This window comes from Pteropus vampyrus, unplaced genomic scaffold, assembly GCF_000151845.1.
Source record: "Pteropus vampyrus isolate Shadow unplaced genomic scaffold, Pvam_2.0 Scaffold399, whole genome shotgun sequence".
NCBI lineage: Eukaryota > Metazoa > Chordata > Mammalia > Chiroptera > Pteropodidae > Pteropus > Pteropus vampyrus.
In genome coordinates, this window is record NW_011889180.1 from 666,387 (window position 1) to 682,839 (window position 16,453).

General features: G+C 41.8%; 1 protein-coding gene across 1 annotated transcript in view; it reads right to left on the bottom strand.

Moving 5' to 3' along the window:
- HYDIN (HYDIN, axonemal central pair apparatus protein) overlaps nucleotides 1–16,453 on the bottom strand; it is a 351,593-nt gene that overhangs the window by 181,221 nt on the left and 153,919 nt on the right. Inside the window, exons 15-18 of the mRNA XM_023523662.1 lie at nucleotides 10,681–10,916; nucleotides 8,150–8,250; nucleotides 5,582–5,717; nucleotides 708–872 (exon numbers count right to left, since the gene is read on the bottom strand). Of these exons, the coding sequence (XP_023379430.1) occupies nucleotides 708–872; nucleotides 5,582–5,717; nucleotides 8,150–8,250; nucleotides 10,681–10,916 (638 nt within the window). The remainder of the gene's footprint in view (nucleotides 1–707; nucleotides 873–5,581; nucleotides 5,718–8,149; nucleotides 8,251–10,680; nucleotides 10,917–16,453) is intronic.

Sequence of the window (16,453 nt, forward strand, 5' to 3'; positions counted from 1 at the left end):
AGAGATAAAAGCAAAATTCTAATTTATTCTACTCGCCAAGTAATCAGAGTCACTTCAAACAATTGTACGCTGGCATCGCCCAGCTTCCAAGTAAACCAAATGTCTAGGAATACACAGACCATTAGGTAACGTCCTTCAAGATTCAAGATTCATCCTTTCACTCAGCTCAAGCATCAGAGAGCTTTCCATGTCTTCCTTTTCCCACACTTGGAGGAAGGCTACTTCTCTTCACAGCTTCAGTAGATTTTTTGGGCAATGAGTCCAGTCAATATACAGGAAAAGGTCCAGTGGGCAATGGGTGACACCAACCTCAGAGCCACATGCAGCAAGCTAGTGATGCCCAAGGCCAGCTTTGCACCAGGGACAGCTGAGGAGATTGGTAAACATGCAGACCTGCTCTCCCCTCAGAGACTCTGATTAACAGGTCTAGAAAAGGGTCAGGAGTGTCTCTGCTGTGTAAAAACTCCTGATAGGAGTTTAAGACCAAGTGCCACAAAACACTACTACATTTGGATGTATTTGCAAATAGATTCCCAATGTAACACGTTGCTAGTTTTTTTACCACTGTAGAGTGACAACTGTAGAACTCTAGAACTACAAGCAACTGGAGGATATGCAAATATGGTGCGTGCCTTAAATGCAGAGGTTTGAAATGTTTGGTAGGAAGTACAGCAATTTTAACTGCAATTCTGAAAACTGACTCCTACCATAGGGGGGTCCTGGCTCCCAAAGATTGAGATATAAACTGTGGATCTGTGCTCCCCAGTGACCTGGGTCTCCAAGGCCAGAGGTATGTGAACGGTGCTGCGGGGAGGGATGATTCCAGAGGGCCTGGGGCTGGAGAGCAACACGGTGGGCGCGTCCTCATACACCTGGTGGGAGAGACAAGCCAGAGGAATGAGCAAGCCCCTGGCATGGGATGAAATCAATAGCATATTAGATTATTTCAAAACAAACATCCTGTGTCCTTGCGGGGTCTTTAGAAATGTATCATCATTCAAGCAAGTACGTGGGGACAAGCAACCTCAATTCTGCCAAAAGGAAGTTTGGTTAAGTGGGGTATGCATAAGGCCCCCAATTCAAAGTGTACAACCAGCAAGATGCAAAAATTATCTACAATGTGAATTAGTTCAGGACAACAGCTTCCCGTGGTCACCTTCCTTAGCCTGGCCCTCCATGCTTTCAGGCTTTGCTCCCCACCACCTTGTCCATTTGTGCTCCATCAACAGAGGCCACTGGTATTTCCTGAACACATGCTCTTGCTTCCCATAGCTGACCCTTTGCACTGTGTTTCCTCCTCCTGGAACGCCCGTTCCCTTTGACCTGCCTGCACGCTCACCCCAAATGCCCCGGGCATCTCCAGTGCTCTAGAGTCAGAGCTTTCGCCCTGTCCCCAGGGCAGGTTGTGCAGTCCTTTTCCATAGCATGCACTATCTGTCTGTCCATCTTCACCACAGGCTGTAAACTTCTTAGGGCACGACCTGGGTTTTTTCTCAGTACACGTCCACTTTCTGGACTAGAATATATGCTCAGTCCATGTTTTTTAAATGGTGAAATAGGTAGGTGAATAAATGAATGAATGAATGAATGTTGTTCAGTGTCTACCAAGGTGTGCTGCCCAGAACCTGGTTCTGCAGTATATCACTAGCTTTTATGCAATGACAATAACCACAAATAAAGCTTTAAAAATCCCATGGCCAGAGAAGGAAGCCCGCGGAGACCCAGGGGATGTCGCCCTCGCCGCCAGTGTCTGCAGAGCCAGAACTAGACTAATCCTGTGGGAGGCTGAGAGCTGACGGGCCGTTGTGTGGTAGGCTGGAACGGGGCTTGCTGCATTCTCAAATTCCAGATGATGAGATCGATGCATCACTGTGCATCCTTGAGGGGTCCTGCCCAGCAGGTTCTGGCTGGCTGCCGACTGGTTCAGGTGTAGAAGATTATACTGCCTTCTCTTTGATTTTTCTTTAAAAAACAAAATAAACCAAAAAACCAAAGCAAGCTGAAAACAATAACTTTACCAGTGGGCAGGCAAGAATTCTTCTGTTCTAGAAAAGGCAAGTTTATGGCTCTTTCCAAAGCTAGCCTTCGAAGAGCCTGGCTGCAGCTGAGGCAGAGGAGAGAGTTCATGCAGCGGCTTGGGCAGGGCGATCTCTGCGCCTTCTGCGGGTTGCAGAGGAGGGCCTAAGCTGTGGTGCAGATGGAGGCGTAGCTCTCCGCAGCTCTGCCCTTTGGTCTGTGCACATAGGTGGCGAGGGCCCTCCCCCATCCCAAGCACATGGTCTGTGGGCCTGTATGTCGCAATGAACAAATGAGGCAGCGACGGGCCCTGAGGAAGGGCAGCCCCACAGCCTGGCTCGCACACTGCACTTGCCCAAGACATTTTTTTTTTCTTTTCTAAACTAACCATTTGGAAATAACGCCTTGGTTATCTGCCCACTCCCTGTCCCCCAACCCCGTGACTGGGGTAACTAACTGCTATAGTGTACGTAGAGTCCAAGGGGGCCGGGGCGGGTGTGAGGGCAGTCGTCCAGAAGGACACCAGGGCCCTTATGCCTGCACATCGGTCTCAGACAACCAGTTGAGCTTTGACAGGAAGAATCTGACTGTAGAAAGCAAATCGCCAGAACTAACATTCCCTGCCCAGCTTGTTCACATGCAGAGTTCGGTTCTTTCCTGACTCTTTAATGATGATATTCAGACTAGGTTTCGCATTATGGTTAAGAAAGGAAAAAATACACACACACACACACACACACACACACACACAAATCCAAGGCTGTGAGGTGAACGAGTGTCTAAGTTTGGAGTCCACAAAACCAAAATCCATGTTGACCAAAGTGAAGTCCATACACAGTGACTTTTGGGAGAACCTGGCTGTCTGTCCATTTTGAGGCCATAGCCCTGGTTTTTGTGAATATATTTGAATGGCAGCCATTCTGCTTATATTAACTGCACATTTGTAACTAATACGGCCCTCTCAAGGTAATTTATTTTACGCATTTACTGTTTACTGAATGAATGTCTGACTACATGCTCGGGTGTATTCAGCAGCATTGTTGACGGCAGTCTCCAGCGTCTGCGCTCAAAGCAGAGGTTTTACTACACCCATCAATGCAATTTGCTCTGAATCTGTTTGCCTCCCTCAGCTGTTCCCGGTCCTCTGCATTAGCCCCTGGGGAGTGTCCACAACCACAGGGGACAGAAGGTTAAGGTGGAATTCAAACGGAAGCTTAACCAGATCTTCAGTGAAAAGCCTGGCCTAGCTGTGGCCCAGATGTCAGCTCTGCCCAGAACTGCCGGAAGGTTTGATAGACACTGCAGGGCTTGCCTCCCTCTGCAGAGGTCCAGTGCGTGCAAGCAGGCCGGTGTGTGGCGGGAGTAGGCGAGAGGAGGCAGGAGCGTGTCAGTAGCCCGCAGATGCCTTGCTTTCCATCATTTTTTTAAGTCCCAAACAACTCACTGAAGTGTCTCCAAGGAGATCAAGTTTTACTAAAATGAATCCTTCTTCAGTTAACTATCAAATGGATGAATTCTGGCCCTCTCAAATTTCCTTTCCCAGTTAGAATGGGGAACTGGTCTGAGTGTCAACTGCTGGGTTTGCTGCAGTGTCCTACCCTAAGAGCACGTGAAGAAAATGGCACTGGTGGAGCTGGGCCCAATTCCAGCAGTCACAGTCTGGCCCCTGCTGTAGGAGGCTACTCTGTGTGGGAAGAGATGGAAATGGGAGTTGAGACTGGTTAGGGGACCAGGCAGATTTGATTTAGTCTGGTTTTCCAGGGGAATAAGAAGGAAAGGGTTGGTCGAGGGTTTGGTGCTACGGTCGGAAGATTTGCAAATGCTGACACATTCCTACATGAGGCACTTCACCATTTGTCAGTTGCTGTGAATGTGTGTATTTTAAGCAATAAGATTCAGCTGGTCAGACTTTTCTGGATAGTCTTGGTGATGCATTTTCTGTGCTCTAACCACTGTGAGAAGCCTAAATAAAATCGATCCCAAAAATTCTTCAAAAAAAACCAAAACTCCATAGCCAAATAAGTTTAGGTAATTCTGGGAAACACTTCTCAGACCCTCAGCTCGAGAAGACAGAGCATGCAGGTTTTACCGGTCTGGAGCACCCCACGGTTTAACGTGGCCTAATCTAACTCGACATCCCTCTGCAGTAGCACATTGTTCAGCCTATTGGAGTTTGAGGCAAAGGGAAATCAGTAATACTGATTCTGTCTTTATTTGAAGTTTTGATATTTTGTTCATCATGGATTTTTCACATTGATTTTGATTTCTTAAAATATGGCATGAAAATATTATTTGATTACTGAGTTTCTTGGCTCCCCTTAAATTTTGTGTTCAAGCAAAGTGCCTCACCCTTTCCCCAGCCTAGTTGTGCAGAAATAGAGCCCCCATCGGCCCAGATGCAGGCTCTGCTCTGAGTTCTTGAGATGACCGTGCACTGCACAGGGATAGCCTGTTCCGCTGTTAAGCATCTGAAAGTTAGAAATGCATCTCCTGTCACCCCCACCCCTGGATTCTGGTTTTGTCTCAGAGAAGCCCACAGAATAACTCTCCCTCTTTTACATAATAGCCCTTTGACTAGTGAGGGGTAGCTATTTTGTCCTGGTTAAATCTTGTCTGTTCCAGATTAAACATATGCTTGCTCTCATATGACTTGGATTTCTGGATGATGTAGATTGCCATTCTGGTTACTCTAAATACAATTCATCTTTTTTTTCAAGTGTCTATTACAAAAAATACAATGTCAAGATCTGAAGACAAAATTCTGGCACTGCTTTGACCAGGGGCCATCTCCTTCCTTTAGCTGAACACTGTTTCTCTGATGTAATCTAGTCCCGCCTTAGTTCTGTGGCCTTCATTTGGTCTTTTAACTCATTTTGAACTTGTAGCCAATAAAACCCCCATTTGATTTTGTTTGTATACATTTTTATCAGAGTACTGTACTTACAGAACTGAGTTTTAAACCCCAATGCATTCTTGGTGAACTGCATCTCATTGGGAACCTTCCTAAACTCTAGGCTGTAGAGATCTTTTTAAATCCATTATCCATGTGCGTTTGACTGCTTACTGTCCCACCTAGCTAGGTGTAGTGGCATATGGACAGATCTACTTCATAAAACATTAAGAGGAAATGGTTTCTTTCTCATTCCTATATTACCTCTAACCTTCTAGTCCAACAAGTCCATTTATGAATATTGCATTACTATATCCTAGTGAAGCTGGTCAAGCCACAGCCGGAGACATAGATGAAAACTCCTAGCTCTGCCTCATTTCCCGTGCATGGTTAATTCACAGGCAGTTATTTGCAGGTGCTACTTTTGCATGTTGGCCTAGCTGACCCTTTATTTCTTTATCAAAAGCAATTTTCCTGAGAAAGCAACAACTTATTTATACCTGCAGCTGCTCATTCATGCAGGTGGACAATCCAGCTGTGGCTTTATAACCCCATCCCCAGATTATCCCAGGGTTAAAAGTCAGAATTATATAAGGTCATGTGTTTAGGAATCTCTCTCGTCGAGAGAATCCAACTGAAGAAAAATCGACACTGAAAAAGGATAAAGTAACTCACCTGAGGCAGGAGCTCGTAGCATCCCGGGAGGTCATGATGATTGACAAGCTGGACCGACTTCTCATACGGGTACTTCAGGAAGCAGCGCCCGAAATCCACCTCTGTATTTACCACTTGGAGGGTAGGGACAACACACCTGCTCGAAGGAAAGAACCCATTAAAGAATTTAAAAGACTAGAGAGCTGTTCACATATGGAGAACAGAGTCCCAGGTTAAACACGACAGTCACTGTCACGGTTTTCTCTAATACCAACATTAATCATTTTCAAATCTTCCTCCTGTCATCACTCTTCCTTAGGCCCCCGTCACCATTTTTTAATCAAAAAAGGGCTAGAAGCAGGACTCCTTAAACAGCTGTCTTCTGTGGATAATGACTAACATTTCCATTGTTTTTCTGATTTGGACTCCCTTTGGCAAGGGGCCCCCACAGTACAAGTTCCTTAGGGCAGTGGATCTGTTTCCATGGCAAACAGGGCCAATTCCACCAGCATGGGGTCCTAACTAGCTGTGACACTTTGGACCCGTCAGAATCCCCTGAGGACTAGCAATAGCTCACACCATTTAAATAATGGTAATAATTCTAATGCCTCTGCAGAACAGCTGTCTCAAATCAGTAGGCTCAGGCAGCTGCTTGACCCAGAAGTGGCACTGTGACAATGGTGCTCAGTATGGAGGGGGTGTGCTGGGGGCGAGGGAAGGAGAGTTGTGTGCCAGAGAGGGAGGAATTGAGGCCCTGTGTGTGCAACTGGTCTATTATTAGGTGACTTGGGTTTTATTTTGTATCTGTGGATCTCAACATCCGACCTGCCCGGCTGCACTGTCACAATATAGTGCAATGGTGAGGATTACTGGCGTCTGAATCAGTCAGAGCCAGGTTCAGATACTGACCTTACCGAGTTCAACCCTGAACAAGACGCTTTCCCTCCTGGGGTCCCATCTTGCTTATTGGTAAAATGAAGGCAGTTCTAAGGATTGCCAATAGCATCATTAACTCTTCTTCAGGTGTTGTGGGAGATACAGGAGATAACGTGAATGAAGGTCACAGCACAGTGCCAGGGAACAGCCCAGTAAGAGACAATTAACATGTGATGGGGGCTGGCAAGCCGTCATTCCTGGCTCTCTGATAAAGCTACTTTAGGGAGCAAGTGCTAAAGCAACTCTTCTGTTGGAAGTATTCGAGCAGTTCCTGTAGATTACACTAAAGTAATGACATGGGAGACTTGTTAACCCCAAAGCTTAGGGCTTCACCTGGGATGAGTATTCATTTTTATCTAGAATAAAAGTTGTTGGTTGACCCAACGACTTTCATAAAGCTAATACTTTACTACCTGAAACACTGTGGCTGAGTGGGTTTATAGTATTTGACTTGGGTCACAGAACATACATGGTAGAAATCACATAGCCTCTTAGGACCTTTTTTATTTTTTTTACATTCAGGATTTCTGATTGATAGCTTCAGGGAAAAGAGTCTGGAAAGTGTCAGAATAAACCCACATTGAAAAGAAATGCAAGACTAGACAAAAAGGCAAACCTGGGTATAGAGAGGACCAGATGAAAGACTTTGTGCTGTTTTTAAACAAACAAATTAGTTGAATCTTTAGAAGGAATACTACATAGGTCACAGCAAGACCTTGACCTTCAAGTTCTTTTAGGGCTGCCCTCTGACTTTGTCCAAGCCCAAGGCACATGAAATGGTGTCCATTATGATGTCCCCACTTCCTAGCACATCTGCACCTTCTTTAAGGTACATCTTCCTAAGATTCATGACGGACCTAAATTCTAGGAATTGATATATTACTAGAGTTTTACTGAATAATTTGTTCTTTTTCCTTTAGGTGGCATTTTCACATATATACTCTAAAGTCCCAGATCTGGACACCTGTTTGCTTCGGCAAGAGTGTGGCCCATGATTTCATTGGGGATCACTGTCATCATCAGTAGGTGACACACTACCCTTGGAAAGACTGTAACTTGGTCAAGGAGACATGGTCAACAAAAAAAGCCAGGACTTTAACCTGATTCCAGAGCCTACTGCTGCCTTTGTTAAAAAAGGGAGAAGTGGGTGATGGTTCTGAGGCATTTATATTGTTAGAGAGGGCGTCATTTGGGGGTACAGCCTGTAGCCTGCTTTCAAGTCATAGCGACAGTGTCCTGAAGCAGGACTGCCTTGCTAAATGAATCTTCCCCTGCAGGATTGTGAGCACTACTCTTGCTGCATAACTCTGGAATACTGTATTTAAAGATAAAAATAAAAAACAGCAACTGCTCACCTCCTCTTCCTGCTAAAACCCTTCTAGTTATATACTTGGGAAGTCAGAAAGTCAAAGAACAGAGAGCGCCATTATTCTTAACACTGCAAAACACACACATCCCTTCTCTTATCTCCATCAAAGGTATCTCTGCTGTTTTAAAGTTTTGTCATTTGAATATCAGATTCAGCCTCCCTTCCCAGGAAAGCAGAACAAAGTGCAGCGTGAACTGGTGGCAGGCCTGCTGCCGTCCAGACAGGCAGTCCGTTACTGCAGACTCAGGGGAGACTCGGAAGAGAGAAGCAGGCGAGTGTGATACCTCGCTGTAATTAGGAGCGCCAGCACTTCTTCCCCGATGCCCTCCACATCCACCACCAGAGCCAGTTCATATTTCTGCACAGTGTTGGAGCATAAGGTCACCTGGAAAGAAAAAGGAGAAGAGCTGCTCTTCTAAAAGACCAGGGGGATGACCGTACTGATGACTGCGGCTTCTAAGTATTTTATTATGGGATGCATGGCGTTTTACGTTTTTAGCTGAACGAGTTACATTTCAGGTCAGGGCACGCTGAGTTTTTTCAAAGGCCAGGTTAAAAACCAAATGGCTTTTAGTACAATAGGTCTGCTCATTTCCGAGGAGGTTGTGTTAAAGAAGCAAAAGGGGAAAAATGACCGTAAAGGATGAACAACATCAAACAAACTTTAATTACTGCAATTTAAATTGTTCTCTATACCTCTGGGCAATATAAATTACGAAAATTCCATACATCGACAAAACATTATAGCTAAATTTCTCTTGTAGCAAAATAAATGAAATAACTATGTCAGTTCCAGAGAATGGCATGAGAGATCAACCAGTCTTTTTTTAAAACCAAAATCTTGCCCCACCACCACTGGTATTCATTATTAGAACAGAAAACAGGAAGCTCCAAAGATAGGTCTACCCAAGGACAGTATCTGGCCAGCATATTTCATCCTATATTTTTATTGACTGTTGTGAAATGTTACATTTAGGCTTTTGAAGCTTTGTTACAATGTTTAATTGCTTTAAAATGATTTGTACTGGAAGAGATGCTTGTAAATCTAGAAAACAGCTTCTAGCACAGGTTAAGGCTTTTCTATCTATAAATTATGTATCAAGTACTAATTAAAATTTTTTTTGGTTGCAAAGGGAATTATTGGATGCAAATTTGAGTCCACATGGACGTGGTTGGAGTGCAGATCATGAAGGAAAACTGAAGCTTGGAGAAAGCTTGTCCAAATATAAAGGAAAAATAAAATAAAGATGGAGTCATTGATTTAGAAAGAAATCATGTCAGATTTGGAGAGAAGCAGGTGCCCCAGCATGAAGAGATTCCTCGAGTGACTCTAAGCCTCGTTTATGTCTCTGAGCTATGGTTAAAAGGCAGAAGAACAAGTGGTTCTGGCAGAAGTATTCTAGATAGAGGCTATGTCTTCTAAAACCTTCCCGTACTATGTGGGAGAGGCAAAAAAAAGTTGGGGGGGGGAAGGTAGGTAACATGTAAGCTGAGTGTTACTAGGTAAATAATAAATAAATTCGCTGCAGCAGTGCTTCTCCCTGGGAGAGTCAAGCAAGCGCTAGGACTTGAATGGCTGTGTCCTCACCGCTTCACATGCTGAAACCCTGACCCCCAGTGAGATGGTATTAGGAGGCAGGGCTGCTGGGTTGTGGTTAGGTCGTGAGGGGGGAGCCCTCATGAACAGGATTCGTGCCTTTATGAAAGAGGGTCCACAGAGCTCCCCAGCCCCTTCCACCATGTGAGGCCACGAGGAGAAGTTGGTAGCCTGCAAGCTGGAAGAGAAGAGGGCTTTCACCAGAACCCAACCACGCTGGGACCCTGATCTCGGACTACTTGCCTTCAAATTGTAAGAAATAAATTTCTGTTGTTTATAAGCAACCCAGTCTCTGATGTTTTATGGGAGCGGCCCAAACAGACTGAGATAGCAACCCTGAGAAGTTATAATGATGTATGATAGCAAACCTCACTGGAACCATGCAGAAGCCCTTGGAAGAGCTAAAAACTCCCAGAAAAGATTTAGGATGAGTGGATTCATGGTGGGATACTATGAAATATTTAAAACAAATTTTGTGGATAAAATCATAGCTGAGTTAAATATTCACAGATAATGACTAAAAAGAAAATTATTAACCTTAGCTATAAAATCTTATCTTTTTTCTTTCCCAGAAAGGATAAAATCATTTTAAGTCTAGATCTGTTTGGAGAGAAAAAAGTAAGCGCAGGGGGACAGTAAAACCTTTCTCCGTTAGCCATGAGATAATTCTGCTGGTGGCACCGCAAAGCCATAACCAAAGCATCACTCTGTGAACCTAAATATTAAGCACTGCTAGGAATATCACATCCACATTTACCATAAAGCCCAGATTTGCATTAAAAATCTGAATCAACTAGATATCTTCTCTGACATAAATCTGGACATTGATTGGTATTCACGTTTTGAGTCTGAAGGAAAGGAGGACCTAATTGTCAATGAGCCCTTAAATCTTTTCATATAAGTACTGATTGGTATGCCATCTGCATAGAGAGCAGTGGTTTCACTAGAAATCACTACAATCCACTATTCTGGTGAGGGCAATACATCTAGACTGATGGAAAGCCACTGGAGCAGTGTCAGGCCTTCTGCCCAGTATATTCGTATTTGGTTTCTTTTGCCTCGGTAGTTTGTTTTCTTATAGGCCCACTTTCCCACATGAATTAGAGGCATTCCTCCCCATTGACACCGGGTATATAGAACAAACCCTGGATGTGGTTCCAGTGGCTATTTGAAAGTTCAGCTGCTTGGCTGTGTGTGCTGGAAGGCTGTGCACTTTACCCTGATAGCAGCAAATCCTTGGGAGCGAATGGTGCCACAGCTGGGGGTGATGGTGAATTCTTTTGGTTTCATTATGGGTATTTCATCCTTGTTCCAAGATGGTCTTTTGTTGTCTGAATACTGCTCACAACCTCGAATGCTTTTATCGCCAACGCCATCCCCAGGGATACGCAGTTTGAAGGTCATGGGAACCAAAGAGGTATTATTGAGGGAACATATCAAGGTATGAGGAAACCCTGGAAAATAAAATATGAGGTGAGACATAAAAGGCCACAATAGACTCCCTTTAACTTCAACCTGCCCCAGCACTGCCAAACCTCTTAAATGAATTGTCTATGCAATTCAGCACTACTTGCTCAGCTCCAACTCTCCCTGAAACTGTTTTCAATGGTAAATCAATAAATACATTTCATTCATTCACTCATTCAATGAATACTTATTATGCATTTACTATGCAGCAACATTGGACACAAAATCATCACCCAGGTCCCACTCAAGAGCAGCCTCTACTATCAGTTTGCTGAGTAGTCTTCCAGAATATATTTTGCATTTAGTTTTTACATAGAAATATAGACTTCCCCCGCCCCCCAATAGAACTATGTTTGCTCTTTTTATTTGCCAATGTGTGAAAGGAAAAGCCTGTATGGTTTTGCCCGCTGTGTGACCTCAGAGCCTGCCAAGACTTTATATAACTCATCCTGGACCTGTCTGAGGCTTATGCCTTCAGTTTCAATGACAGAAAACCAAATAATAGCCTCTCCCAGGAGAGACTTTGTGATCTGCTTCTGAGCCAGTCCGAAACTAATAGATTGGCTTTTACCTCCCACAGACAAAGCTGCTTCTTCATGTTATATCCAGCCCTCTTACATTCAGTGCAGTGAGATTCACATTCCTTTCCTAAGAGATGTGCATCCTCCTCACCTGGTAAACAATAAACTGAGCTCTGATTTTGGGTTTCCCTAGGTGGCCATTGTATCTGCTACCACTTTCAAAACAAGAGTTATCTATAACCATAGGAGAACAAATATGCATATTTCTACTGGATGCAAACACTACTCTTTCTACTTTGAACCCGACTGCAAAATTAGATGACTGGTCTTGGAATAATTACTACAGTAATGCTAGGGGTATTTTGAATTAATCTACTTCTCTCCCAATGTGTGAGCCTTTGTCTACACATTAGGACTATAAAAAATGCGTTTATGTCTCCTTTATGATTCTGCACCTGCCAATATACTTGGAAGAGATCTTTAATGGAAAAATAATTGTCTGATTAAGTGCACAATCACGTAATTGCTACATTTGACTTTTCTGAACTTTCCCAACATTGACTCTTAAAACTGTAGATTCCTTACCCTTATTTCACCTGACCATTTATGGGATAAACACTCTTCTAATGTAGGATGTACATATTATGGAAGTAGATCCTATAAAAATTCTTCCAAACCATTGCTCAGACTACTTCCCTGAAGCTATTAATTTTTTTTCTGAGAATAAAGCCAATTACAACCACCTAGATAGAACCAGTCCTTGTACAACTACCTGTAGTATCTCAGGTTGCTTGTCAAGAAGCCTAAAGGAAAGGGATACTGTTAAACTAAAAGATCGTTAATACGAGCGTTATTCCCACGTTTCTGGTTGCATCACGTCCTAATACTACTCTATGGTTTCATCCAAATGCAAGTACTTTGCAGTACAGACCTCTATTCTCCCTTCTTCATTGTCTGGTATGTAAAAACTCAACATTTATGTGCTTAAAAAAAAAAAAATTAACAACATGCTTGGCCAGAATGCCTCAAAGTTTCACAGAGGCACCTTCAACTTCTCCCAGTACTTAACCCATTTCCCGTTTAGAAAAAAAAAAGTGCAGCTCGCTGCCAGCATTAATTTTACATAAACATGCTCTTTGAAGCAAATTCGACTGGTTTTCAATGTGGAAATAAAATATAAAAACTGTTCTTGGAGTTATTTCTGAATAGAACTTGTCTCTAATCCTAATGTAACAGAAACGTATATGATGATCAGTATTTAATAATTTTTTGTGTGTGTGTGGTAAATTTTAAAGCACAGAACAACATAAAGCAGAACATCTAGGATTTGACATTTTCAGTGAACGAGAATTACTATATTTTGTAAATGACCATACCACTACTAAAACCAGAATGCTATAAACAGAATGATATCATTTATTTCCAAAGATTATCAATACACTGGAGTGACATGAAAATAATAATAAAAGCGAGATACTTCGTGGCAAACTTTGGGGGTAAAGTTAGGACTGTGATACACGAGTTATCTCGGGGTAAAGGCAGCAGCTGCAAGCACCACCAGCAAGTAATTTCGGGGCAAATGGGAAATAGATTAAACAATATTGTAAAAAACAGTATTCTCAAGAGATTTGATTCTCATTCAATATGTGTATTTTCACCTGACCTAGAAAACCCCTAAGAAGACTTAAAGAAACTAGGAGCAAAAGATAATAAGACTGCAAAGGAAAATTTTCAATTCTAAAAAATGGTGATACATTATTTAAAACACCTCTTCTAAAGAATAGACCCTACTTAAGAAGAGTATTAAATTGTTTCAGCAATAACCAAGACCAAGTGAAATTACAATTCATAGACTTTTGGAGATACGTGAGATATTTTAGACAATAGGTTCCTAATTTTTCTAGTAAAATAAAAATCTCCACATAGCAAAGGGAGATGTGTCAGCAGATCATTAGGCAAAACAGGTGGTACTTTTGTAGTCATCTATAGAAATAAATCAGAATATGGGAGATCAAAAATTCAGCCCCTGACTTGGAAAACAAACATTTCCTAAAATCAGAATCCTCCAGCCACTTCAGTGGTCTTTGGCACACCACCCATGACATGACCCAAAGTCCAAGATGGCCTTTGACAAAAATCTTATACCACAAGTCCCATCATAGAAAAAGTAAGATAATCTCTGAACAAGAGTAGATGGGAAAATTTCTCCTCTATAGCTGGAGCTATGTCTAGTTTTTGCCTTATATCCTTATATTCCAGGAAAACTGGGCAGTGGGACATGGGTCTAAATGGGTCTAAATCATACTCCAGAAGAACCTTCCAAATAAAAATGGGCTGTGTCCAAATTGCATACTTAAGGATATGTTTTTGTAGTTGTCTATAAATTCTTTAGATAGATATCGGCCTCCCTACACAGAAAGTCTGCTTCCATAAATGTGACTTAAGAAATTGTATGCTATAACCTTCCCCACTAATAGTAGCCTTACACAGAAGACTTATAAAGAATCTTATAGTTTGTTAACCATTTGATCAAAAATGCTACAATCTACAATCCTTGGGAAATGTAGAGCGTAAAAATAGTATTATCAATCCTAAACTGCCAAGCTCTGAGGCTCCTGAAGTTCCTTGGTGAAGAGTTTTACCTTCAGTTCCAATGTCCATCGGATCAGGTTAACTTCCTCTAGAACTTACAGACTATTCGCTTTAGGAAATAATAACTAGAACATTCATATGATTATGAGTCTTTGATCAATCTGAATCAAGCTTGCTTCATGTAGACATAACTAAATATTGTCAGGAACCAACTCATCTGTAAGTTCCAGAAGCCTTCCCTAAAAACCCACCCTCAGAGCTTCCCTAAAAGCTCTCTCTTCTTTCAACCTCGACAATGAATACTCTGAAAAATATACCAATAGTCTTCTTTATAGGCTTCAACGACCCTGCAGTTAACTATGAAGTAGACCTTGGGTAAAAAGATACCCAAATAAACGGAATTATTGGCTAAAGACATGTAGAAAACTATCTTTAGTGGAGAACTTAAGTGGAAGTGTGCTAATAAAACTTCCAGAAATAATGACCTTCAGAAATGGACAGCTATTCTAAGCTCCTAAGAAAAATTCTGCCCAAGACTGATGGAACGAGATTTTGCAAGATGCCTGACATTACTGATTCTCATACTTTCCTTTGTATACTTTTGTTCTTTATCACCTTGCCATATTATTTTCTATTTACTCTCTTAAGGTTATAGAACTCTGATATCCCCCATTGTCTCCCTTACTGTTAACAATAACTTGCTTGGGTGTAGGCTCTTTGCTCATGCCTACTATGATCTCTTCTGCCAACCTTTCTAAGATTTTTTTTTTTACAATCATTACAATTAAGCTTTGCCCTTAGCTCCCTACTTTACACTCACTTAAAGTTATTTAAATACTTCTCCTTGAGTAAAATACTGCCAGTTCACGCCTGGGCTATGGAAGAGACAACTATCATGCTTTTTTAAAATGCTATGGTATCCCAACAATTTTGCTCTTAAACCCTAACTTTCTCAGTCCAAATTATCCAATGGTCAAGTCCACTGAGTGCCTGGAGCCTTCCAGACTCCTTATTTTCATTCAACGGATTTTTGTGCAACCCAGAAATAGCGAGTTTACACATACTCACCCTGCCCCTTTTGGTCTGTCACCTGGCACATCGGCTGTTACTTGGTCCGTTTTATTTTTTGACCGACCTGATGATTTATCAAAGTCTCAATGTTCCTCCAGGGACAACTGCCACCCAAATTCTATAATCTGACTCTTACGCTATTGTAGCTTCAGTCAGCATAATTATTTATTAAATATGTCATACACTATCCAATCCTACCATCAAAATCTTTATTGCTGCACTTTTAACAATTTAGATATCAATCGGCAGTACTATTACCTCTCACCTACTTTATAATATTTATAATATTCTAACATCATCAAACCTCACAGAGTCTGATGCAAAAATCTAAATCTTTATTTCTAAGCAAATAAATGCCACGTCTCCAACACTAACCTATAACAGTTACCTCTTCAGGAATAGGCCTTAGTGCCAACATGGGAACAATATTACCAACTTTAGTTAGCTTAATATACTCCTAAGCCCTACAATAGTCTCTGAAAATCATAACTCCACACAATATGTCTGTCATCCTGAAACGACTAAAATAATCCCTCTAGTTTCTGAGTTGCTCCTATCAGAGTTAACTTCTCATTTGCATCTGGAACTACATGTACTCCTATTGGCCTTTAATTCCTGAGCCAATAACATGCTTACTTTTATCTGCCTCATCAAACATCTACTTGTACATGTGGTGTAATAATTAGAAAGTTTCAAATAAATAACTTCCAATGGACCACGTCTCTTTGTGATGGGAGGTCAATCTAATCGGAAGAATAATGACACTTTGTATTGAAGTCATGAGGACTCTAGTTCCAACTTTGGGATTTGAAAACAGTATCATAAAATAATTTTGAAATACTATCTTGAAATTATCTCTAACTTTGGCTGTTATGGTAAAAAAACCAGAAGTACAGTAAAGTAGCTTGAATTAACTGACCCAAGTGGCTTTGAAAACCAAATAGCCCTAGATTTCCTGCTGGCAAGCCAAAAAAACATGTTTTTGTTAACATTTCCTGCTGCACTAGAGAAGATTAAGAAATCCATATCCAAACTAAAAGAAAAGGCAACTTAGGTTTTGAAGGTGGACTTAGGAGAGATAATAAGTTTTCATATCTCAGATTTGGGGAATCGTGGGTCATAGCTCTGTAGTGTGCTCCAGCCTCCTGTTGAGCTGCTATATCATCAAATGGTTCAATAAGATATTCCTCAAGAAAAGAAAAAGAAGCTTATTTCTAATTTTCACTTTAGCTAGTTACCAAAACTTCTAGTTGAATCAACCATGAGAAACAGCTGTTAGCTTATCATTAGTACAGCATTCACATTAACAGTGCAGAGCTGAGCAATAGAGCAAATTGTGG